This window comes from Oncorhynchus keta, chromosome 20 (assembly GCF_023373465.1).
Source record: "Oncorhynchus keta strain PuntledgeMale-10-30-2019 chromosome 20, Oket_V2, whole genome shotgun sequence".
In the NCBI taxonomy this organism is placed as follows: domain Eukaryota; kingdom Metazoa; phylum Chordata; class Actinopteri; order Salmoniformes; family Salmonidae; genus Oncorhynchus; species Oncorhynchus keta.
This window is the reverse complement of record NC_068440.1, coordinates 26,780,866-26,805,865: the sequence shown is the minus strand read 5'-3', so window position 1 is coordinate 26,805,865 and position 25,000 is coordinate 26,780,866. Positions and strand designations below refer to the sequence as shown.

Below are 25,000 nucleotides of genomic sequence, written 5' to 3'. Positions count from 1 at the left end.
GGTTAGGGTTAGGTTAGGGTTATGTAAAGTTTAGGTTAGGGTTATGTAAAGGTTAGGGTTAGGGTTAGGTTAGGGTTATGTAAAGGTTAGGGTTAGGTTAGGGTTATGTAAAGTTTAGGTTAGGGTTATGTAAAGGTTAGGGTTAGGGTTAGGTTAGGGTTGTATAAACGTTAGGGTAGGGTTATGTAAAGGTTAGGGTTAGGTTAGGGTTATGTAAAGGTTAGGGTTAGGTTAGGGTTATGTAAAGGTTAGGGTTAAGGTTAGGTTAGGGTTATGTAAAGGTTAGGGTTAGGGTTAGTGTTAGGGTTAGGGTTAGGGTTAGGGTTAGGGTTAGGGTTAGGGTTAAAAAACACTTTAGATTAGGGACTGCAAAAATACTTTACTCAGATTGAGGAAAGGAGATAAGGTAAGGAAGTCACTGTTTGGTATTGAGATACAGCCATCGTCTTCTGTTTGGGTCAGGGGAGGTTCCACCAATCCTTCCAGATCAACAAGGGGCTGTCATCAAGGAATTCTATGTCAAGGACTTCGTAATCTCCATAAACTGACTTCCATGTCATCAATCTCAGAAAGTAGTGAACATACAATACCAATTGTTAATATCATGTCTTTCTTTCTTGTTCCTCTCTCTCTTCACAGGGGGAGAAAGGACCTCCTGGTCCTCCTGGCCCAACAGTAAGTTACTGTGTGTGTGTGTGTGTGTGTGTGTGTGTGTGTGTGTGTGTGTGTGTGTGTGTGTGTGTGTGTGTGTGTGTGTGTGTGTGTGTGTGTGTGTGTGTGTGTGTGTGTGTGTGTGTGTGTGTGTGTGTGTGTGTGTGTGTGTGTGTGTGTGTGTGTGTGTGTGTGTGTGTGTGTGTGTGTGTGTGTGTGTGTGTGTGTGTGTGTGTGTGTGTGTGTGGTGTGTGTGTGTGTGTGTGTGTGTGTGTGTGCATGCATATTCAAGGGTGTTTCTTTGTGTGTGTGTGTGCGTTTGTGTGCATGTTCAATAGTGTTTGTGTGAGTGTGTGCACTTTACACTGACAATATCTCTGATGTGTGTGTTTGTATACCCGACTATGGCTGTGTCTCTGTTCTCAGGGCTTGAAGGGGGAGCCAGGTGAACCTGGTCCAGGTGGAGCTCCAGGAGAGAATGGCATTGACGTAAGTATCCTGTCAATCAGCTGCTAAGTGTGTCTGTAAGAGACTGACAGCAAGACAAAGAAAATGTGAAGGAGAGAGAGAGAGAGAGAGAGAGAGAGAGAGAGAGAGAGAGAGAGAGAGAGAGAGAGAGAGAGAGAGAGAGAGAGAAATGGATGAATTTGTGAGGGAAAATAGAGAGAGAGAAAGAGAGAGGTAAATGGATGAATTTGTGCGGGAAAATAGAGAGAGAGAGAGAGAGAGAGAGAAAGAGAAAATAGAGACAATGTTTGTGTGTTTGTGTAAACCTGTAGGATTGAGCAGCATTGATGTAAGTCCTGATGCATGGATGTACTGTAACCTAGCTAGATAGACTGAGTTTCATGTTGTTATGAAGGTGGATGTTTTCAGGAAACTGCTTCTCTCTAAATAAGGTAACGGAAACACACTCTGCTGGTCTCACAGTCACATGCTGAGAAACATTCCACAGGGATTTACCCTGTAATCCGGCCCGGAATCTCAATCCTAGTTTTCCTGCCGATTACCTGGAAGTGTCAAATCCAATCAGACTACTGATAGTCTCAGTGCTGTAATGGGAATTCAGGTCACATGTATAGTAGATGTCACAATCCCCAGGCTCTGGCAGGCACTAAAGGTGCAATCTGTCACCTTCATTTGAAAGTGCTGCCCCTGCACTTGTTTGTGACCTGTTGGGTGAGTCCTGAACTGCTGTTCAATAAAAGTTTAGCATTAGAAGAGACAGAAGTCACCTTACAGTGCTGTGTTATTAGAGCACATAATGAATACAAACCAATCTTATATTTACGACAACCTCATTATTGAAGTCCAGAACTAAAGTAACACTCTATTGGTGATCCAAACCGACTGAACACATCGCTCTATCTCTCTACGTCTCCAGGGTTTGATTGGAGCAAAGGGAGATCGGGGTCCTGTCGGGAACCCTGGACCTAAGGTAAGGACCATGGTGGGAGTCTACATTGGATGCAAACTATGAGAGAATAAACCCTCATCTTATTGTTGTTGTTGTTTATTGTTGTTATCTACAGGGCCAGCCTGGGCCTGGTGGTGAACCTGGACCCACTGTAAGTACAAACGGACTCAACAGAACCTGCACACTGTTCAGTACAGACTACATATAGCCTGAACACTACACATCCACTGGAACTAACCCTCCGTCATTAGCAGGGCCCAGAGTTTTACCCGAACACATGACCTAACTAGGATTATAGAGGTATGGGGGAGACCCTAGTCAGAGGGGTTACATAACACTTGCATAACAGCGTTTAGCAGCTGACTGATTTACTATAACTAGTCTCGTCCAACAGCCGTGTACAGTTGGTCCAATACCTCTGATACAGGTTCAGATATTTGTTCATCCCGCTAATGTTTTGGAGTCAAGGTAATCTGATCCTAGATCTGTGGTTAAGGCAGGTTGAGTAAGACTACATGTAGTTACAGTAAAGCACACTAGATGGTGGTGTGTAGCTATATTTGACAGACGACTAGAAAGACTGTACTGTATTGACAGAGTGGAGTTAGTGATATGCTCGGATGAAGCATTGAATTCAATGAATTCCATGACTTATTTTGACACATTAAACATTGAACACACATTGATTGCTTTCTCTACGTTTGGGTTAGATTGATGAACACTGTCTGTCTAGTGTTCTGTCTCTGTAGACACATCTGCTCTTAATTCAATTAAAATAAGATAATTGTTGAAACAAATCATACATGAGTTATTATGCACATTTGTTTGTGATTATATGATTACAAAGACTTAACTAATCTAATCACAGACTTAACTAATCTCTCATTCCCCTTTCCCATTCCCTCCCTCTCTCTCTCTCTCTCTCTCTCTCTCTCTCTCTCTCTCTCTCTCTCTCTCTCTGTAGGGACCCGGACTGCCTGGGCTCGCTGTAAGTAGCTATTTGTTCATTATATCCCTATAATTAAAGACTTCCTCCAAAAAAAATAACTAGTCAGACACTACATATTACATTCTGAACTGAATTACATTGGCAGTGTATCCTCTTCTGGAACTAGTCAGACACTACATATTACATTCTGAACTGAATTACATTGGCAGTGTATCCTCTTCTGGAACTAGTCAGACACTACATATTACATTCTGAACTGAATTACATTGGCAGTGTATCCTCTTCTGCCAGATGGATGAAGATCCCCATCTTTTTCTCTTCCTCTTTGTCTTTAGGGAGCCCCGGGCCCAATCGGCCTCCCCGGTAAAATTGGACAGACTGGATCTCAGGTAAGACCCTTACCATTGTTGTCTTATGTCAGATAGCATACGTTACAGAATCTGTTAGCTACTCTTCATCTTCATAATTTAATTCCCACCATCCTCTTGCTCCCTCTTCTCTCAGGGCATATTGGGAGCATCTGGACCTCCAGGAATTCCAGGACCCCCAGGAAAACCAGTAAGTTTACACCTAGAACCAACAAGAAACCAGTAAATAAACATGTTATACAAATAAAAACCAGCAAGTACCAACCTAGTAATAATAACCAGTAACTTAAAACCTGTGGGAAACCAGTAAGATGTTGTGGGCTGTAATAAGTAATAAATAAAACCCTTAGGAAACCAGTAAGATGTTGTGGGCTGTAATAAGTCATAAATAAAAGCTGTAGAAAACCAGTAAGATGATGTGGGTTGTAATAAGTCATAAATAAAACCTGTAGGAAACCAGTAAGATGTTGTGGGCTGTAATAAGTCATAAATAAAACCCTTAGGAAACCAGTAAGATGTTGTGGGCTGTAATAAGTCATAAATAAAACCCTTAGGAAACCAGTAAGATGTTGTGGGTTGTAATAAGTCATAAATAAAACCTGTAGGAAACCAGTAAGATGTTGTGGGCTGTAATAAGTCATAAATAAAACCTTTAGGAAACCAGTAAGATGTTGTGGGCTGTAATAAGTCATAAATAAAACCTGTAGGAAACCAGTAAGATGTTGTGGGCTGTAATAAGTCATAAATAAAACCTTTAGGAAACCAGTAAGATGTTGTGGGCTGTAATAAGTCATAAATAAAACCTGTAGGAAACCAGTAAGATGTTGTGGGTTGTAATAAGTCATAAATAAAACCTGTAGGAAACCAGTAAGATGTTGTGGGCTGTAATAAGTCATAAATAAAACGTGTAAGAAACCAATAACTTAACGCAAAATAAAAACATTTCGTTACAAGCAAGAAACCATTGTTCCAGAGATAACTCCATAATCCCAGTCCAGATGACCAGTACATTCTCACCAGTACGTGTACCAGTACGCTCCCCAGAGCAGCTCAATGAAGCATAATTGTACACAGAGCTGTGTGTGTCTCTTAGCTCTCCAGTTCTTCTACAATGTACACAGTGAGTGATTTCAGGTGTGGAGCAGCCTCACAGAGAGTGATGCTCCCAGCCATGGGGAGTCTATTTGTCCTGGTTTACCGGTGTTGCAGAGTAAATAAAGTCCCATTAGATCTGGCTCCCCTGTCTCATCTCACTGCTTCCTGCATACCTCAGCTGAGGGGGGCCATGTTGTACTGGAACTCAGGACACACAGTCAGAACAGCTGCCTCAGCACTGTCTTAAACAATGATCTCCAAAGTCTTCTTCTTTCTCTCTCTCTCTCTCTCTCTCTCTCTCTCTCTCTCTCTCTCTCTCTCTCTCTCTCTCTCTCTCTCTCTCTCTCTCTCTCTCTCTCTCTCTCTCTCTCTCTCTCTCTCTCTCTCTCTCTCTCTCTCTCTCTCTCTCTCTCTCTCTCTCTCTCTCTCACACACTTCATCTGTCTTCTGTCTTCTTTGCATATTTCTCTATTCAAACATATATTGTTGTCACTCTCTGTTTCTCTAGGGACCTCCAGGGAAGTTCTTGGGAGGAGAGGAGGGCAGTGCAGACTTCCAGGTAAGATCCCTCTGTATCTGTTCTACCCCACTGTATCTGTTCTATTCCCCTGTATCTGTTCTATTCCACTGTATCTGTTCTACCCCACTGTATCTGTTCTATTCCACTGTATCTGTTCTACCCCACTGTATCTGTTCTACTCCACTGTATCTGTTCTACCCCACTGTATCTGTTCTATTCCACTGTATCTGTTCTATTCCACTGTATCTGTTCTACCCCACTGTATCTGTTCTACCCCACTGTATCTGTTCTACCCCACTGTATCTGTTCTATTCCACTGTATCTGTTCTATTCCACTGTATCTGTTCTACCCCACTGTATCTGTTCTACCCCACTGTATCTGTTCTACCCCACTGTATCTGTTCTATTCCACTGTATCTGTTCTATTCCACTGTATCTGTTCTATTCCACTGTATCTGTTCTACCCCACTGTATCTGTTCTATTCCACTGTATCTGTTCTATTCCACTGTATCTGTTCTATTCCACTGTATCTGTTCTATTCCACTGTATCTGTTCTACCCCACTGTATCTGTTCTACCCCACTGTATCTGTTCTACCCCACTGTATCTGTTCTATTCCACTGTATCTGTTCTACCCCACTGTATCTGTTCTACCCCACTGTATCTGTTCTATTCCACTGTATTCGTTCTATTCCACTGTATCTGTTCTACCCCACTGTATCTGTTCTATTCCACTGTATCCGTTCTATTCCACTGTATCTGTTCTACCCCACTGTATCTGTTCTACCCCACTGTATCTATTCTATTCGACTGTATCTGTTCTACCCTACTGTATCTGTTCTATTCCACTGTATCTGTTCTACCCCACTGTATATGTTCTATTCCACTGTATCTGTTCTATTCCACTGTATCTGTTCTACCCCACTGTATCTGTTCTACCTCACTGTACCTGTTCTACCCCACTGTACCTGTTCTACCCCACTGTACCTGTTCTACCCCACTGTATCTGTTCTACCCCACTGTATCTGTTCTACCCCACTGTATCTGTTCTACCCCACTGTATCTGTTCTACCCCACTGTATCTGTTCTTAACCCACTGTATCTGTTCTACCCCACTGTATCTGTTCTACCCCACTGTACCTGTTCTACCCCACTGTACCTGTTCTACTCCACTGTACCTGTTCTACTCCACTGTACTTGTTCTACCCCACTGTACCTGTTCTACTCCACTGTACATGTTCTACCCCACTGTACCTGTTCTACCCCACTGTACCTGTTCTACCCCACTGTACCTGTTCTACCCCACTGTACCTGTTCTACTCCACTGTACCTGTTCTACCCCACTGTACCTGTTCTACCCCACTGTACCTGTTCTACCCCACTGTACCTGTTCTACCCCACTGTACCTGTTCTACTCCACTGTACCTGTTCTACCCCACTGTACCTGTTCTACCCCACTGTACCTGTTCTACCCCACTGTACCTGTTCTACCCCACTGTACCTGTTCTACTCCACTGTACCTGTTCTACCCCACTGTACCTGTTCTATTCCACTGTACCTGTTCTACCCCACTGTACCTGTTCTACCCCACTGTACCTGTTCTACTCCACTGTACCTGTTCTACCCCACTGTACCTGTTCTACCCCACTGTACCTGTTCTACTCCACTGTACCTGTTCTACTCCACTGTACCTGTTCTACTCCACTGTACCTGTTCTACCCCACTGTACCTGTTCTACTCCACTGTACCTGTTCTACCCCACTGTACCTGTTCTACCCCACTGTACCTGTTCTACCCCACTGTACCTGTTCTACTCCACTGTACCTGTTCTACCCCACTGTACCTGTTCTACTCCACTGTACATGTTCTACTCCACTGTACCTGTTCTACCCCACTGTACCTGTTCTACCCCACTGTACCTGTTCTATTCCACTGTACCTGTTCTACTCCACTGTACTTGTTCTACCCCACTGTACCTGTTCTATTCCACTGTACCTGTTCTACTCCACTGTACTTGTTCTACCCCACTGTACCTGTTCTATTCCACTGTACCTGTTCTATTCCACTGTACCTGTTCTACCCCACTGTACCTGTTCTATTCCACTGTACCTGTTCTACCCCACTGTACCTGTTCTATTCCACTGTACATGTCTACGCCACTGTATCTGTTCTACCCCACTGTATCTGTTCTATTCCACTGTACCTGTTCTACTCCAATGTACCTGTTCTATTCCACTGTACCTGTTCTACCCCACTGTACCTGTTCTATTCCACTGTACCTGTTCTACTCCACTGTACTTGTTCTACCCCACTGTACCTGTTCTATTCCACTGTACCTGTTCTACTCCACTGTACTTGTTCTACCCCACTGTACCTGTTCTATTCCACTGTACCTGTTCTATTCCACTGTACCTGTTCTACCCCACTGTACCTGTTCTATTCCACTGTACCTGTTCTACCCCACTGTACCTGTTCTATTCCACTGTACATGTCTACGCCACTGTATCTGTTCTACCCCACTGTATCTGTTCTATTCCACTGTACATGTCTACGCCACTGTATCTGTTCTACCCCACGGTATCTGTTCTACTCCACTGTACCTGTTCTACCCCACTGTACCTGTTCTACTCCACTGTACCTGTTCTACCCCACTGTACCTGTTCTACCCCACTGTACCTGTTCTACCCCACTGTACCTGTTCTACACCACTGTACCTGTTCTACCCCACTGTATCTGTTCTACACCACTGTTCCTGTTCTACCCCACTGTACCTGTTCTACCCCACTGTACCTGTTCTACCCCACTGTACCTGTTCTACCCCACTGTACCTGTTCTACCCCACTGTACCTGTTCTACCCCACTGTACCTGTTCTACCCCACTGTACCTGTTCTACCCCACTGTACCTGTTCTACCCCACTGTACCTGTTCTACCCCACTGTATCTGTTCTACACCACTGTACCTGTTCTACTCCACTGTACCTGTTCTACCCCACTGTACCTGTTCTACCCCACTGTACCTGTTCTACTCCACTGTACCTGTTCTACCCCACTGTACCTGTTCTACCCACTGTACCTGTTCTACCCCACTGTATCTGTTCTACTCCACTGTACCTGTTCTACCCCACTGTACCTGTTCTACCCCACTGTACCTGTTCTACCCCACTGTACCTGTTCTACTCCACTGTACCTGTTCTACCCCACTGTACCTGTTCTACCCCACTGTATCTGTTCTACCCCACTGTACCTGTTCTACCCCACTGTACCTGTTCTACCCCACTGTACCTGTTCTACCCCACTGTACCTGTTCTACCCCACTGTACCTGTTCTACCCACTGTACCTGTTCTACCCCACTGTACCTGTTCTACTCCACTGTACCTGTTCTACCCCACTGTACCTGTTCTACTCCACTGTACCTGTTCTACCCCACTGTATCTGTTCTACACCACTGTTCCTGTTCTACTCCACTGTACCTGTTCTACCCCACTGTACCTGTTCTACTAAACTGGCAATCTAGTCATGGTGTTGCCTCTGATACAGTATATAGACAGAGAGCTTTCTGGTTTGGTGGCACTAAACCCTACAGAAAAAGTCCTAAGCCAAGTCCTATACTGAGTGCCCAACATAGGGGAGCTGGTTATAGGGGAGCTGGTTATATGGGAGGGGATTGTGTGGCAGTGTCAGCTCTAGAGACAGGAGGAACTAGAGTCCTCTAGAGTCCTCATCAATTCCTCTCTCCTTTTTTCTCCTCCTCCCTCGCTCTCATTAGAGAAGGGTCCTGTCACAGAAGATTCACACTCTTTCTCTCGTAAACTATCTCTCTCTCCAACCGTCTATCTCTCTTTCTCTCTCTCTCACTCCTTTCATCTGACACCGAAAGAGGATTCACAGCCTCCCTCAATCCCCTCTCACTCCCTTCATCCATGCACCCCTCGTACCCTCCCACCCCCTCTCTTCATCCATGTCCCTCATACTGTTGTGTTGCTTTGTTCACTTTTGGCCGAGGAGATTCAATTATACTTAGACTTGTGACTTTGGTGTTCTCCTCACTCTTCTTCCCCCCCATAGACTCTTAGAAAAAAACATTTGGGGCTCCAGGTAGAACCCTTTGGGGTACCTTCCGTCCTCTCTTTCTCACTCAACCACCTATTTCTCTCTCTCTCTCTCTCTCTCTCTCTCTCTCTCTCTCTCTCTCTCTCTCTCTCTCTCTCTCTCTCTCTCTCTCTCTCTCTCGCTCTTTCTCTCTACAGTGTCCAATCAACTGCCCAGCAGGGCCTAAGGGTCCCCAGGGACTGCAGGGGGTCAAGGTAAATGAGTCATCATCAGGGGGAAAAAATCAAAATGAGGATATTCAAAAATCAAAATAAGGATATTTTGTATTCTGTTTTACAGTATTCCTGTCAGTGCTGCTGTCATTTATTGGCTGAATAATTAGTTCATTGATTTAAACATCTATTTGTATTTATTAGGGATCCCCATTAGCTGTTGCCAAGGCAGCAGCTACTCTTCTTGGGGTTCAAGCATTACATTAAAACAAAAGATAACACAGTCCATAATGTAACATTATTACACCACTACATATCTACAATACAAAATGTAATATCACCATACAACAATATTACAAGGTATGTGTGTGTAGAGTGCGTGTGCAAGCTTTTGTGTTTCTGTACCTTTGTGTGTGTCTCTTCACAGTCCCCACTGTTACATAAGGTGTATTCTTGTCTGTTTTTTAATCTGATGCTACTGCTTGCATCAGTTACCTGATGTGGAATAGAGTTCCATGTAGTCATGGCTCTATGTAGTACTGTGCGCCTCCCATAGTCTGTTCTGGATTTGGCATGTCTTGTGGGGTATGCATGGACATCTATTACTGTTATAACAGTAAACTAACTTAATATTCTCTTTTAGGGACACAAAGGTCGTGCTGGTGTGCTGGGAGAGCCTGGTAGCATTGGGAAACTGGTGAGTCTTATCGAGTCTGTCTATCTGTTTATTGACATCCCAGCGTTTCTGTGTTTTGTGGGTCTCTGACTAATCATTGACACCTGCAAGCGCATCCACAACAAAGTTTAATAGGTTACAGATGCATGGTCTTGGATCTATCTGAAACACACACACACACACACACACACACACACACACACACACACACACACACACACACACACACACACACACACACACACACACACACACACACACACACACACACACACACACACACACACACACACACACACACACACACACACACACACACACCAGTAGAAGAAGCAGGTTTAGCGCTAATGAAGCCCCCTGAGGCACATGACTGGCACTAATCTGGGTGAGATTAGTCAGGCCTGGCCCGGGCAGCCAGGCAGCACGCAGTGAGCTCAGATGAAAGGGATGGTTGAGAGCCAGGTACATGTGGAGTGGATAAGAGAGTAGGAGTTAGAGCGGCCTACTCAGCCTGGTGCTTTAAGCAGAGCTAATGAGCCCCCAGTGGGACCTGAGACACTCCTCCAGAGTAGGAAGGTTTAGCACCTGATCTGCACTCTGTCTGTCTCAGTCTGGCACTGCACTGCTGATCACTGCTCAGTGACTGAGTCAGAGGCACTAACATGAACACACACAGAGAACACTTCATTCTGCTGATCACTGCTCAGTGACTGAGTCAGAGGCACTAACATGAACACACACAGAGAACACTTCATTCTGCTGATCACTGCTCAGTGACTGAGTCAGAGGCACTAGCATGAACACACACAGAGAACACTTCATTCTGCTGATCACTGCTCAGTGACTGAGTCAGAGGCACTAACATGAACACACACAGAGAACACTTCATTCTGCTGATCACTGCTCAGTGACTGAGTCAGAGGCACTAACATGAACACACACAGAGAACACTTCATTCTGCTGATCACTGCTCAGTGACTGAGTCAGAGGCACTAACATGAACACACACAGAGAACACTTCATTCTGCTGATCACTGCTCAGTGACTGAGTCAGAGGCACTAACATGAACACACACAGAGAACACTTCATTCTGCTGATCACTGCTCAGTGACTGAGTCAGAGGCACTAACATGAACACACACAGAGAACACTTCATTCTGCTGACCGGTTTCAGTTAGCTTCTATTTATTAAGGAGTTATGTGGTAGAGATAATCAGCTGGCACCATAACATACATGAAACACTCTGAGATGTTATTGTCACACTTTTCATTTCTATCTCTCTCCTTCTCCCTCTCTCTCTCTCTCTCTCTCTCTCTCTCTCTCTCTCTCTCTCTCTCTCTCTCTCTCAGGGTACGAAGGGAGAGGTCGGCGTCTCTGGGGAACAGGGAATCCCAGGACCCCCGGTAATGACCTTCATCTACCTATGACTGAACTTAGATACACAATGTTTATTTTGTTTTATATCTATATTTTTTACCCCTTTTTCTCCCCAATTTCGTGGTATCCAATTAGTAGTTAAAGTCTTGTCTCATCGCTGCAACTCCCATACGGACTCAGGAGAGGTGAAGGTCGAGAGCCGTGTGTCCTCCAAAACACAACCCAACCAAGCCGCACTCCTTCTTGACACAATGCCCACTTAACCCGGAAGCCAGCTGCACCAATGTGTCAGAGGAAACACCGTAAACCTGGTGACCATGTCAGCGTGCACTGTGCCCGGCCCGCCACAGGAGTCGCTAGTGCACGATGGGACAAGGACATCCCTGCCGACCAAACCCTTCCATAACCCGGACGACGCTGGGCCAATTGTACGCCGCCCCATGGGTCTCACAGTCGCGACTGACTGCGACAAAGCCTGGACTCGAACCCAGAATCTCTAGTGGCACAGCTAGCACTGCGATGTATAGATAGATACACAATGTTATGAAAACATTATAGTACAGCAATATGGTCAGAGCCCAGACGTTGTGAGAATGAAATACAGATATGATGCCACTTTTACATATGCGATATCGACACAATGTCCTTTATTTCAACTCTCTTTCTCTCCATGTCAGGGTCCTATGGGATTGAGGGGTTACCCTGGAATGATGGGTCCCAAGGGAGAGGTGGTAAGTTACAACACATCTCTCTACCTTACCCCCTCCATCCACCACAATTTGCACTCCTCCACCTCATATGGAGAGAATCCCAAACTCTCTCTCTCTCTCCCTGTCTTTTTTCCCCTCCCCCTTCTTTCTCTCTCTCTGGGTGTTGTCTGGGGCCACTGTTCCTCCATCTATAGTTAATGATCCAGGAGAGCCGTCCATCTTAGCATTAGCTGTGTTAGCCAAGTTAGCGCCCAGGCTCAGCTAGGTGCCAAGCAGAATGGCTGGCTGTTTGTGTATCTTATATTTGTCAAAAGTATTAATCGCTACCTGATAATCATCCTTTTATCACAGTGGTTAGCATGTTAGTGCTCATTAGCATATACATAGATACTGAAGGAGATACATAAATATAAATAAGAGTAGAAACATACAAGCCATTTATTACTATGCATGACCATTAATCTACTTCCTGAAATACCAATGAGCACTCATTATAATTTCCTGTATCTCGCAGGGACCTCGTGGTTACAAGGGCATCAACGGACCAGTTGGCCAACCTGGACCCCCAGTAAGTATCTAGGTCTTGGAAACTGGTATTTCCAATTGTGAGTTGATGGGTTTAAGTGATAAATCTGATCAGAAGTGTTTGTCTCTCCCCGGTAGGGTGAGGAGGGACCCCAGGGACCACCTGGAGAGGCTGGGAAGAAAGGAGATTTGGTGAGTGTTTTATCTGCCAGCTATCCAGTTTTTCATCAGTGTCTAACGTACTCACACGGATGAGGATGATGATAATAATCATGATGTTGATGAAGATTATGATAATAATCTTTTCTACAGGGTGGCCGAGGTATCAAGGGCCCACATGGAGCCGTTGGCAAGAAGGGAGAGAACGTGAGTGAACACCCTGACTTCACTCGTCTATTTAATATTCTAGTCTGGTATCTACTATTACTACAATGTAACACAGTCTACTGTTCATATTGTGGTCTGGTATCTACTATTACTACAATGTAATACAGTCTACTGTTCATATTCTAGTCTGGTATCTACTATTACTACAATGTAACACAGTCTACTGTTCATATTCTAGTCTGGTATCTACTATTACTACAATGTAACACAGTCTACTGTTCATATTCTAGTTTCTACTATTACTACAATGTAACACAGTCTACTGTGTCGTACCTATTAACTGTGTTGGAGATATGGTTAGCCATACAGTATTATGGTAACTTCTGTCTGGTGTTTCAGGGTCTGCCTGGTATTGATGGAAAGGACGGTACTCCTGGCATCCCTGGAATCAAGGTAAGGCCTGGCGTAGATGGAATCTATGCACCTGTAGCTGTAGTTGGAGCTGTCCCTGGATCTTACTTGGATTAATGGTCATGTGGCGATGATGAATATGGTGATGATGATAATGATGATGATGGCGGTGATAATGGTAATGTCGACGGTGATGGTAATGTTGATAATGGCAATGACAAAGGTGATGTTAATAATGGTGATGATGATAAAGGTGATGTTGATTTTTTTTTTTTTTAATTATTATTTTTTTTAACCTTTATTTAACTAGGCAAGTCAGTTAAGAACATATTCTTATTTTCAATGACGGCCTGGGAACAGTGGGTTAACTGCCTGTTCAGGGGCAGAAAGACAGATTTGTACCTTGTCAGCTAGGGGCTTTGAACTCGCAACCTTCCGGTTACTAGTCCAACGCTCTAACCACTAGGCTACGCTGCCGCCCCCTTAATAATGGTGATGTTGATAATGGTGATGTTAATAATGGTGATGTTGATACTGGTGATGATGATAATGATAATAATGATGTTGATGATGATGAGTCTCTTCTTCTTCTCTCTGTAGGGTGCCCCAGGGCAGGCTGGGAGGCCTGGTGGTCCCGGTCACCAGGGAACAGCAGTGAGTAGCAAGTTTTGTATCCAACAGCTGTGTGTGTGTTAATGTGTGTGTGTTCATGTTCGTGTGCCCAATGTTATGATTGTGAGAAGGAAAGAGTGAGAGTGATTGACCTCAGTTAGTCCATGTAAACAAACCCAGCACTAACCCTTCATTGTCACCCAGAACAGGTAAAGGGTAAGTCTCCTCACCTCCATAAGTCCCCCCACATGCACAGAACAAAAAAACAGACAGACAAAAAACGAGCTGGGAATAATGTGTGTTTTCTGGGCAAGCGTCCAGCTTGACCCTTAGACTCAAGCCATTTTGGAATTTAAACCACCTTGAAATTGCTGCATCTCTCCACCGGCGAGTGATTCATCATAATCAAATGTTTGTGTGTGTGTGTGTGTGTGTGTGTGTGTGTGTGTGTGTGTGTGTGTGTGTGTGTGTGTGTGTGTGTGTGTGTGTGTGTGTGTGTGTGTGTGAGAGAGAGAGAGTAATGGAGCCTGGGAGTTCTATGATACACACCATCAATGTTTAACACAGTCGCAAACTTTTAACACTGGCACATAGATTATCATCTACTCAGCCATGGCAGTAGCCACACACACACACACACACACACACACACACACACACACACACACACACACACACACACACACACACACACACACACACACACACACACACACACACACACACACACACAATATGTCTGGCCACTGCTGTAGAATTAGGGGTCACTTAGAAGTTCTTTATTTGACCTTTGACCTTCTCTTTGACCTTGTCTCTCTGATAGGGTTTGCCTGGCAGCCCCGGAACCAAGGGTGGACCTGGAGGCAAGGTAAGGCTATGACCAACCATCACCTTTTATTGTCCTTCTGCATCACCACAATAAAGAAAAGAGGAAGGGCATCTAATGTGCTTAGACTCCCTCAACTGATAACCACTTCCTGTTCTGTTTCCCTTCAGGGAGAGCCTGGTCCCAGAGGCCATGTTGGAATGTCTGGTGCCCCAGGACCTCAGGTAGGTCACCTCACTTGCTCATGTGTTTGTTTGTTTTTTACACACCAGAATGCAGATTTTTATTGTGGCTGTTGCTGATATGAGGATCTTAACTCTCTCTCTCTCTCTCTCTCTCTCTCAGGGTGAGCCTGGTCTTCCTGGTGAAGCTGGTATGGAGGGTGTTCCTGGTCCTAAGGTATCTTCTCCAACAATCCATCATTATAACAAGTCACCATCACGAAAACTCTCTCTCGCTCTGTCTTTCTCTGATCCCTCTCTTTCTCCTCCTCTCTCCTTCTCTCCCTCAGGGTGACAGAGGACAGAGGGGAGCTGTAGGGCCACAGGGTGTACTCGGCAAGGCAGTAAGTCACTTCTGTACAGCTCAGCACAAACATACAGTTTTGTCTAAATCAGTGGTTGTCTTCACTTGACCATCAAGTCGACACACATCTAGGCAGGAATATAATCTAAGTGTTGTTGTGTCTCTGCAGGGCAACAAGGGTATGAGAGGACCCATGGGTGTTCCAGGGGCTCAAGGCATCTCAGGAACTAAGGGAGATAAGGTGTGTGTTTTGTGTTTGTGTGTACCTGCGTAAAATACATGTATGCTTTTGTGTGCTCTTGCATCTGTAAGTTTACGGAGGTGTATGTATCGAGACATTGTTTGTATGTGTCCATGCGAGTGCATTCGTGTGTTCGTTTGTGTTGAACATTGAAGTCACAATAGGGATTAATTTGAGTCGAATCATACACGTGATCATGCAGTTACCCAAACGGCCCAGTGGTGGCAATGTTGAACCACGAATCCTGCAGCCGTTCTCTCGCACAGAGCCTAAGCAATATAAATGATAGTACTAAAGTCATCATCTCCCATGTCTTTAGATGAAACTACATCTTTCTTACTGTGCACTGTGTCTCCTGCAGTCCTTGGCCAGATCAATATATTGTCTTTGCTCTTCACTATAATGTATTAAGTATTTACTGTGGGACTTGTCTGTCTTCACAGGGATTCCAAGGAAAAGTTGGGGCGAAGGGAGACTTTGTGAGTAGCAGTAAGCCTGTTACTTTAACCAATGGCGTGGCCGCATGCTGAAGTATCCACAATGACTGCTATAGCAATAGGCATTGGCCAATGGTCAATTGATTTAACTGGTTCTTTCTCGTTCTCTCATCTTTCAGGGCGATCCTGGTGTAGAAGGCTTGGCTGGGGAGAAAGGGGAGACGGTGAGTGGCTTTATCAGGATGAGATGGGGGAGAAAATACATCATATCTTCAAATTTGTGAAGAGGAATGATTGAATCTAAGAGGAAAATTCAAACTTCCTAACTGTAGAGCCACAGTTAGTATTTCAGACTGGAGTGGACTGACCTGTCTGTATGTCTGTATCTCTCTTTCTCGTCCTCTGACAGGGTTTGGGTGGAGAGCCTGGACCCAAAGGACAGGTAAGAACATTACTGGGGTCCCATCCAATCACACCTCATTGATAGCAGATGGAAGCCAGTCAAAGATAGTTGAAGCAAATCAAAGCTAGTTAAAACTTGTCAAATCTAGTCAATGCCAGTTAAAGCTAATTGGAACTAGTTGAAGCTAGTTGAAGCTAGTCCAGGACATTTGAAGCTAGTTGAAGCTAGTCAAAGGTAAGTTGAAGTTAGTTGAAACTAGTTGTAGCTAGTCAATGCTAATCAAATGCTATCTTAGCATCAAACAGTGCTGTCATTTTGGATCTCATTTGTTCCTCTTTCCTCCACAGCAAGGAGTGAGGGGAGAGCTAGGGTTCAACGGCCCCACAGGAGACTCAGGTAAACCAGGAGACCAGGGACCAGGAGGACTGCCCGGGCCTCGTGGCCTCAATGGAGAGAGAGGACTGCCAGGCATGCCAGGAATCGTGGGGGCATCAGTGAGTCCTAACGAGCGGGGGGAGCAGGGATTAGTGAGATTGTGGTGTGATTATACTGACTAGAGAATGCTAGTGACTGACTTATTGATTGTTGATTGGTTTGTATGTTTTCTTTCCTCTCCTCTACCTTCCTTTCCTCTATCCATCATTTACCATCCTGTCATCCATCTTTCCCTCTCTCTCTCCCTCTCCTTGCTCCTCTACAGGGACGGGATGCATCTGACCAGCACATCATTGAGGTGGTTCTGAAGATGCTGCAAGGTAGGAGATCACAACATTATAAATCTGCTGAGTCTACTGAGTCTACTGAGTCTCACCGTATCTGGGTAAAACATTGACTATATGTACTATTGCTAATATATATCCTCTATTTTCCTCATCCAGAGCGTCTGGCGGCTGTAGCGGTGAGTGCTAAGCGTGCCGTACTGGGTGGAGCCGGTGTCATGGGTCCCCCTGGTCCTCCTGGACCCCCAGGTGCTCCCGGTGGTCAGGGCCCACACGGCCTCACCGGCGCCCGCGGCATCCCTGGCATGTTTGGAGCCTCCGGCCAGATTGGCAACACCGGACTGAAAGGTAGAAACTGAAATGGGTGACGTTCTAGATAAAAATGAGACACTGATCACTCAAAAAGTAATATAACTGAGAAAAGATCACTGACCCCTCTCCACCCCTCCATCTTTCTCTCAGGAAAGAGAGGAGCAAAGGGAGACCGAGGAAATTCTGGCAAACCACATCCTGGTCAGCCAGGACCCCCTGGAATACCAGGTGAGGCACCACATGCACTCTGCTAGCACACACACACACACACACACACACACACACACACACACACACACACACACACACACACACACACACACACACACACACACACACACACACACACACACACACACACACACACTTCGAAGTGACCTTCCTCTACACATCTATCTAGTTATTAAGAAGCTGTACCAACTTACCTGAGGAAGTTACAGTGTAAAACTAAAACTCTCTTCAAAGGAATGTAGCAAATTAAAAGGCTATCTCTTTTTCTCTCTCCTCCTCTACCTCCTCAGGTCCTCCTGGTATTGACGGCGTGGCTCGAAACGGTAAGCCTGGCGACCGAGGCCCCCAGGGCTCGGCAGGAGAGGCTGGTCGTCCCGGTAAGGTGGGCCCCACTGGTCTTCCAGGGTTCTGTGAGGCTGCAGCCTGCCTAGCTGCCTCGGCCTACACCTCCCCCAGACTACAGGACTCCGCCAGGGTCAAGGGCCCCGGAGTCTAACCTGAGACCTCTCCATCAAGAGCCCCACAACACCAGGAGGGAGAGAGAGAGAGAGAGAGAGAGACAGACAGAAGAGAGAGAGGAGGGATAGAGGAGAGAGAAAGAGAGAGACCACTCTCCTTCATTGGATATCATTGAGAGCGAGAAGTGGGGGCAATACGATCGTGAATGATGTTGTTCCCTGACCCTTAAACAGATGACCTTCAGTTCTACTGTTTAGAGACTCTGTTTGCAACACATACCACATCCACCCACTTTAAATCACCATGATGACAGCCACTAACAGCCAATAACACCCCTCTGAATTTATAATCTCTGGTCAGGGATTGGTGGATGTAAATATCAGTCACGTCCAACTGCCCCACCCCCACCACAGAGGGAGAGAGAATGAGAGAGAGAGACGTAGTGACATCTGAATATCATGTCCAGTGACATCATTGATGACGTCATCATCAGCCGTAGCCCCTGGACTGGGAGGAGCAGAGATATACTTTGAGTCCAATGATTGGTGTTTTTGTTTTGTACCGTTGTCACTTTAAATTGGATTGATTTATATCTGAAATATTAATATTTAAATATATGTTTTGAAGGAAATAATGCAAGCATATGCCCACCTCCTCTCCCCACCAAACAATAAGTGCCGTACAAGTTTACACAAAGGTACCAATAAAATATTAAAATCAAAATCTACACTCCATACTGTACCTTTGGAAGATGTGTTGCTAAACCTGTCACCTGTATGCTTGAGTGAAATAGTCAAACCCCTTTTTTGCTCACATGTACAGTGCCACCCCTGTCTACTTTTGCCTCATTTAGAAACAAATGATTTCTTTAGATTTGATCTTTTCCTGTAGTTGCCTGGCAACAGCATATCCTGATGGGCACTCCCATCTATCTCCCATAATACAGTGCTGTAAATCTTTGTAAATGTGTGTTGATTTTATGTAGAGAAAAAAAAGAGGATGGGTTAGAATATGAACCGACCAAAACAGCCCCTGTGTTAATGAATCTAATCAGCAATAAAGTTTCAAAGTTCAAATGACAGCTTTTCCAAACAGATCAGTTACACAAATCAATATTTATATGCCACTGTCAACTAACTTCCATGGAGTCAATCAATGTCAACATTCTAACAACAAACAGGACTGATTATTTTCATTTGTTGTTCTTTATATGATTCATCTGTAAAGACTTAGGTTAGATTTCCCCCTGGTTGTTCAGGTCAACCAATTCCAAACCAATAAAGAAGAACGTTTGTAAAAACCTGAATGTTCTTCTCTCTCATGTGGGAACTGTTGGAGCTCTGAAAAGAAACGATTGTACAAAAATGTACTTTATTCCATTGTGCTTAGAGATGGGTTAATGGATATAGTCTAGACTTTCTCTGTCTGTGTGTCACACTCCAGTCCAGTCGTTGCTGGTGATACACCCTTTAAATAGGTTGCCAACTGTTTTCCGAGAAAATACGAAAGTGCTGCCTCGACTACAGGATAATGACATTCACTATTGTAGGGCTAGGTATTCTGGGTATAAAGCCTATACCATTTAGAGTGTCCCCAAACACCCAGTTCAGTTTCTGGCTTTGTTTAGTTGTATTTCTGCTGAATCATGAGCAGTTTATCCTGCCCTATCCTTCTGTGTGTAATACAACGTCATGCTCTCAACGCTGCAGAAGTTAAGCTTCTGTGTTACCTGAAAACTATTCCACTTGGACTCATTCACATAGCAGTATGAGTCTAGTAGGTGGCTTGGCGTTTATACAAAAGCCGCTCTAGCACTCTGCTTACTCGAAAAGCTACCTCATTTCATTGGAGCGTGAGTTAACGGTTTGTACCTAGTGTGTTTTTACTCAGAGAACAAAGAAAATGCACTCCAATTAAAGACATTGATGGTAACTATGGTAAAACTGAGTCACACTTTATAGTTTGATGTGTAATGTGTGTTAATCAACAACAACATCCTGACCAGACCACGTCTGCTTAAAACATGTTATAATTTGAGGTGTAAAGTGTGTTAATCAGCAACAACATCCTGACCAGACCACGTCTGCTTAAAACATGTTATAATTTGAGGTGTAAAGTGTGTTAATCAGCAACAACATCCTGACCAGACCACGTCTGCTTAAAACATGTTATAATTTGAGGTGTAAAGTGTGTTAATCAACAACAACATCCTGACCAGACCACGTCTGCTTAAAACATGTTATAATTTGAGGTGTAAAGTGTGTTAATCAACAACAACATCCTGACCAGACCACGTCTGCTTAAAACATGTTATAATTTGAGGTGTAAAGTGTGTTAATCAACAACAACATCCTGACCAGACCACGTCTGCTTAAAACATGTTATAATTTGAGGTGTAAAGTGTGTTAATCAGCAACAACATCCTGACCAGACCACGTCTGCTTAAAACATGTTATAATTTGAGGTGTAAAGTGTGTTAATCAACAACAACATCCTGACCAGACCACGTCTGCTTAAAACATGTTATAATTTGAGGTGTAAAGTGTGTTAATCAGCAACAACATCCTGACCAGACCACGTCTGCTTAAAACATGTTATAATTTGAGGTGTAAAGTGTGTTAATCAACAACAACATCCTGACCAGACCACGTCTGCTTAAAACATGTTATAATTTGAGGTGTAAAGTGTGTTAATCAACAACAACATCCTGACCAGACCACGTCTGCTTAAAACATGTTATAATTTGAGGTGTAAAGTGTGTTAATCAACAACAACATCCTGACCAGACCACGTCTGCTTAAAACATTTTATTAACTCTTTCTGAAACGTTTTCATAAAAAAAAAAACATCTCTTTACAAAAAGTGATGCCAACATAAAACACACAACAGATATACTGAGAGTAGCAGGGGAACAGTGGTGTTGTTTCGACAAGATGTTTTTGAAAGCTAGGAATGAAGAGGGGAGAACTATTGGGGTGGTTGTTCAGTATAACTAGGGTCAGTAGGTTTTCCTGACCAGAAATCACTATGTACAGTGAAAACATCAGGAAAACCTCATGGCCCTTCCAATAACAACTCAGAACATCCATATGAATCTAAACATGGTGACAAATCCCTTACTGACACCCTTACTGACACCCTGGCCTGTAGTGTATAGATGACAAGGAAAGCTGCAAACATTCAAAACAACACAACATACAAGGCAGGAGACATACAAGTTGTACTCAGTAATGGATACGAGGGGAAGCTGATTGGCACAGCGATGCCAGCGAAGGTTTGGGTGAAGATGCTAAACAGCCTCTCCTATGAAAATTCAGCCTGTTTCTCTTAGTGGTCATAAAACATCTATTTCCGTAAAGCATGGCCAAATGACGGCAACTTGCCCAAAGTCCTCAGGTTTTCCATAAATCCTGGTTGGAGGATTCCGAATGTTCTGCTTATCCCCTCCCTCTTCCAAACAATGATTTCTGAAAACCCTGGGAACTTTTGGAAAGTTACCTGAATTGTGCAACCCTATTTTAGTTACAGTAACCAGTGGTGTGCTGGACGAGAAACAAATATCCCTTTACAGTTGCTCTGTTGTCAAAAATAAGCTTGATAATGTAAGAGACTTGTTGATAAATTGCTACATAACTATAATTTTTTTTTGTTGCCAGTTTTGAGGCAGTTTTGAAAATGATGCCATGTACTTTATACAAAGGCAAGCATGAAAATATCTTCCAAAGCATAATTATACCACCATATAGAAATCCAATTTACTTTCACATAAAAATATAATTTCTCTCCAATTTCTTGTATATTTTATGAACAAATAACTCTTATAAAAACCACACTCATAGTGGATTCCTGACAGTTGACCATAGCGAAAACACGGTTAGCCATGTTGACGCCAAATCCAAAATACAAAAGGTATAAAAAGCTACTACATATAAATAGAAATATGTACAAAACAGGCACTCTTGGGAGGTGTACATTATGTTCTTCTCACGCAAACAGGGAAGAGAAGGTGAGAACTTCTCATAAGGCCATGATTTGAGGACAAAGCGTGCAGATCTGTTAAAGCATCAGACATCATTCAAGTGATGAGGGAGTATATTCAAGCATAGAAATCAAACAAAATGTACAAAGAGATAGAACGATTAGAATGGGCATTTGAAATGGGAGTGCCATGTCAATTCTATTCATTTTGTTTCTATGGCTAGACAGAAGCTAGATCGAAGCAGAATATCACAAGGTAGCTGCCTAATACTCCCAATGGACACATTTTATAATCAGAATGAAGATGAGGATGATTGTGAAGAAGAGGAAGAATTTGCAGGTCGTTTCTCAAAGGCTGGATATGCTCTTGCTGTTATTGTCAACATAAACATGTCTAACATATAGAAAGAGCTGGCAGCTAAAGTTGGGAAAATATATGAAAGAGAGGAGAGCACAGAGTCCAACTATCTCCTTTATTGAAGCCACTTCAGCCAGTACCAAGGCATCAGTTAGAGGAAGGTCCTACACATATATACTTTCTACACAGGCGGTGAGAAGGACAGCTAACTGGCAAACCCTTTGATGAATTAGGGATGGGTCCTCCACACCAACTATTGGTGCTTCAGTATTCATTTGTTCTCCTGGGATGATTTCTGTTGATCGGGCGGTAGCTCTGGTCTTCTGTTTGATCTGTTCTCTCTTCTCCACTCCTCTCCTTTCTCTAGTGTCTTCTGGTCTTTGGGTTGGTTTCTTCTATCTCCCCTCCTCTCCTTTCTCTGGTGTCTTCTGGTCTCTGGGTTGGTTTCTTCTATCACTCCTCCTCTCCTTTCTCTAGTGTCTTCTGGTCTTTGGGTTGGTTTCTCCTATCTCCCCTCCTCTCCTTTCTCTAGTGTCTTCTGGTCTTTGGGTTTGTTTCTTCTATCTCTCATCCTCTCCTTTCTCTAGTGTCTTCTGGTCTTTGGGTTGGGTTCTCCTATCTCCCCTCCTCTCCTTTCTCTAGTGCCTTCTGGTCTTTGGGTTGGTTTCTTCTATCTCCCTTCCTCTCCTTTCTCTAGTGTCTTCTGGTCTCTGGGTTGGTTTCTTCTATCTCTCCTCCTCTCCTCTCTCTAGTGTCTTCTGGTCTTTGGGTTGGTTTCATCTATCTCTCCTCCTCTCCTCTTTAATACTTTCTCTCTAGTAGGGGCCCTTGATGGGAGGGCCCTTAGGGTTCCACTCTATTGGTTGGCTCATACAGTCAGAGGGGTTACACCGGCCCTCCCTGCCCTTCTGACCCGGCTGTCCAGGGGTTCCTGAGACTCCAGGGATCCCCTGCTGACCCACGGAGCCGCTGGGGCCCATCTTACCATAGCCAGGGGGGCCTGGAACACCTGGGGGGAGGGGCAGAGAGAGTAAGAGAATTGATGAAGGGACAGAGGGCATCATTGAAGCACTGGATACAAATGAATCATTATAAAAGAGCAGTTGCAATTTAAATATATAACTTATTAAATGTAAATTATTTAGACAGGCTGAAGTTGGTGTTACCTGGTGCTCCTGGGGGTCCACTGTCACCCATCTCCCCTACACCCTTGTCACCTTTCTCTCCTTTTAGACCTCGTGGACCTGCAGACACAACAGACATTACTTGAGAGAACTAACCTTTATGTCAAGTTAATTATGCTAAGTTGACATCACTTGTCATAACTGTTTATGGCCTCCTATGATTTTATCATGACCATGGTATTTAAGCCTTATGTCAAAATAATCAAAAGCATGAATGAAACGTGTCTAGACTCACCCTGTGGTCCCAAGGGTCCATGGCGGCCCTCTCTACCTATCTGTCCTGGCTGACCTGGGGCTCCTGGATTCCCATCTCTGCCTGGGTTACCATCCTTCCCTGGGGGTCCAGGACGACCGGGAGATGACACCTCTTGTGGCTGCTGCATACGAGACATGAAGTAGGTCATCCTCTCTGTAGGGGGAAAGATAGAGTACAATCATAGATGTTAAACCTAATCAATAAACAAGTTCCCATAATCTCCTGCAGCTCAGTTAGGAAGGACAGACAGATCTTTGCCGTGTCTGGGGGATAAATACAAAAGAAAAGAAGAGGAGGTACTCACCATCAAAGATCTTGATGACTTGCTGGCGAATGAAGTCCTTGATGTTGTCATAGTTGACCACAGGCTGTGGAGAGAAATAGAAGGATATACAGTATGAAAGAGGACCTAACTACTGCACACATAATACATGAATCACCTCTTCTCATAGCTAAAAACCTGTGTTGGGTCTTCTGAGTTTTAGTCTGTTGACCAAACATTGTGTAACAAACAAGAACATGACAAGTAATCAATTCATAATCAATGCAATTCATCACAGTAACTAAGGTCTCACATCATTGCCTGGTATTCCTGGAGGTCCGGGGGACCCTGCAGTGCCTGGTGAGCCTGGGGTGCCCCTCTCTCCCCTGGGTCCCACTTGGCCCATCATTGGGGCATCAGCCTTGGAGGAGTACCCACCTCCACCAGGGGGTCCCGGGCGACCTCGCTCCCCTGGGGCGCCTCTCTGACCTGGGGTACCTGCTTCACCCTGAGAGAGAGAGAGAGAGAGAGAGAGAGAGAGAGAGAGAGAGAGAGAGAGAGAGAGAGAGAGAGAGAGAGAGAGAGAGAGAGAGAGAGAGAGAGAGAGAGAGAGAGAGAGAGAGAGAGAGAGAGAGAGAGAGAGAGAGAGAGAGAGAGAGAGAGAGAGAGAGAGAGAGAGAGAGAGAGAGAGAGAGAGAGAGAGAGAGAGAGAGAGAGAGAGAGAGAGAGAGAGAGAGAGAGAGAGAGAGAGAGAGAGAGAGAGAGAGAGAGAGAGAGAGAGAGAGAGAGAGAGAGAGAGAGAGAGAGAGAGAGAGAGAGAGAGAGAGAGAGAGAGAGAGAGAGAGAGAGAGAGAGAGAGAGAGAGAGAGAGAGAGAGAGAGAGAGAGAGAGAGAGAGAGAGAGAG

At 44.5% G+C, this 25,000-nt stretch overlaps 2 protein-coding genes across 2 annotated transcripts in view; one reads left to right on the top strand and one right to left on the bottom strand.

Moving 5' to 3' along the window:
* LOC118371112 (collagen alpha-2(IX) chain-like) overlaps positions 1 to 19,363 on the top strand; it is a 27,202-nt gene extending 7,839 nt beyond the window's left edge. Inside the window, exons 3-32 of the mRNA XM_052472495.1 lie at positions 640 to 675; positions 1,078 to 1,140; positions 2,036 to 2,089; positions 2,184 to 2,219; positions 3,033 to 3,056; positions 3,353 to 3,406; positions 3,522 to 3,575; positions 4,989 to 5,039; positions 9,250 to 9,306; positions 9,908 to 9,961; positions 11,292 to 11,345; positions 11,997 to 12,050; positions 12,544 to 12,597; positions 12,693 to 12,746; positions 12,867 to 12,920; positions 13,281 to 13,334; positions 13,893 to 13,946; positions 14,728 to 14,772; positions 14,901 to 14,954; positions 15,076 to 15,129; positions 15,242 to 15,295; positions 15,425 to 15,496; positions 15,940 to 15,975; positions 16,113 to 16,157; positions 16,343 to 16,375; positions 16,684 to 16,830; positions 17,037 to 17,091; positions 17,215 to 17,403; positions 17,518 to 17,595; positions 17,889 to 19,363. Coding sequence (XP_052328455.1) covers positions 640 to 675; positions 1,078 to 1,140; positions 2,036 to 2,089; positions 2,184 to 2,219; positions 3,033 to 3,056; positions 3,353 to 3,406; positions 3,522 to 3,575; positions 4,989 to 5,039; positions 9,250 to 9,306; positions 9,908 to 9,961; positions 11,292 to 11,345; positions 11,997 to 12,050; positions 12,544 to 12,597; positions 12,693 to 12,746; positions 12,867 to 12,920; positions 13,281 to 13,334; positions 13,893 to 13,946; positions 14,728 to 14,772; positions 14,901 to 14,954; positions 15,076 to 15,129; positions 15,242 to 15,295; positions 15,425 to 15,496; positions 15,940 to 15,975; positions 16,113 to 16,157; positions 16,343 to 16,375; positions 16,684 to 16,830; positions 17,037 to 17,091; positions 17,215 to 17,403; positions 17,518 to 17,595; positions 17,889 to 18,094 — 1,929 coding nt within the window. The 3' untranslated portion in view covers positions 18,095 to 19,363. The remainder of the gene's footprint in view (positions 1 to 639; positions 676 to 1,077; positions 1,141 to 2,035; positions 2,090 to 2,183; positions 2,220 to 3,032; positions 3,057 to 3,352; positions 3,407 to 3,521; positions 3,576 to 4,988; positions 5,040 to 9,249; positions 9,307 to 9,907; positions 9,962 to 11,291; positions 11,346 to 11,996; positions 12,051 to 12,543; positions 12,598 to 12,692; positions 12,747 to 12,866; positions 12,921 to 13,280; positions 13,335 to 13,892; positions 13,947 to 14,727; positions 14,773 to 14,900; positions 14,955 to 15,075; positions 15,130 to 15,241; positions 15,296 to 15,424; positions 15,497 to 15,939; positions 15,976 to 16,112; positions 16,158 to 16,342; positions 16,376 to 16,683; positions 16,831 to 17,036; positions 17,092 to 17,214; positions 17,404 to 17,517; positions 17,596 to 17,888) is intronic.
* Positions 19,364 to 20,849: 1,486 nt separating this feature from the next.
* Positions 20,850 to 25,000, bottom strand: part of LOC118371106 (collagen alpha-1(XVI) chain-like) — a 10,239-nt gene continuing 6,088 nt past the window's right edge. The window contains exons 8-12 of the mRNA XM_052472523.1: positions 24,409 to 24,603; positions 24,138 to 24,201; positions 23,813 to 23,986; positions 23,560 to 23,637; positions 20,850 to 23,402 (exon numbers count right to left, since the gene is read on the bottom strand). Coding sequence (XP_052328483.1) covers positions 23,209 to 23,402; positions 23,560 to 23,637; positions 23,813 to 23,986; positions 24,138 to 24,201; positions 24,409 to 24,603 — 705 coding nt within the window. The 3' untranslated portion in view covers positions 20,850 to 23,208. The remainder of the gene's footprint in view (positions 23,403 to 23,559; positions 23,638 to 23,812; positions 23,987 to 24,137; positions 24,202 to 24,408; positions 24,604 to 25,000) is intronic.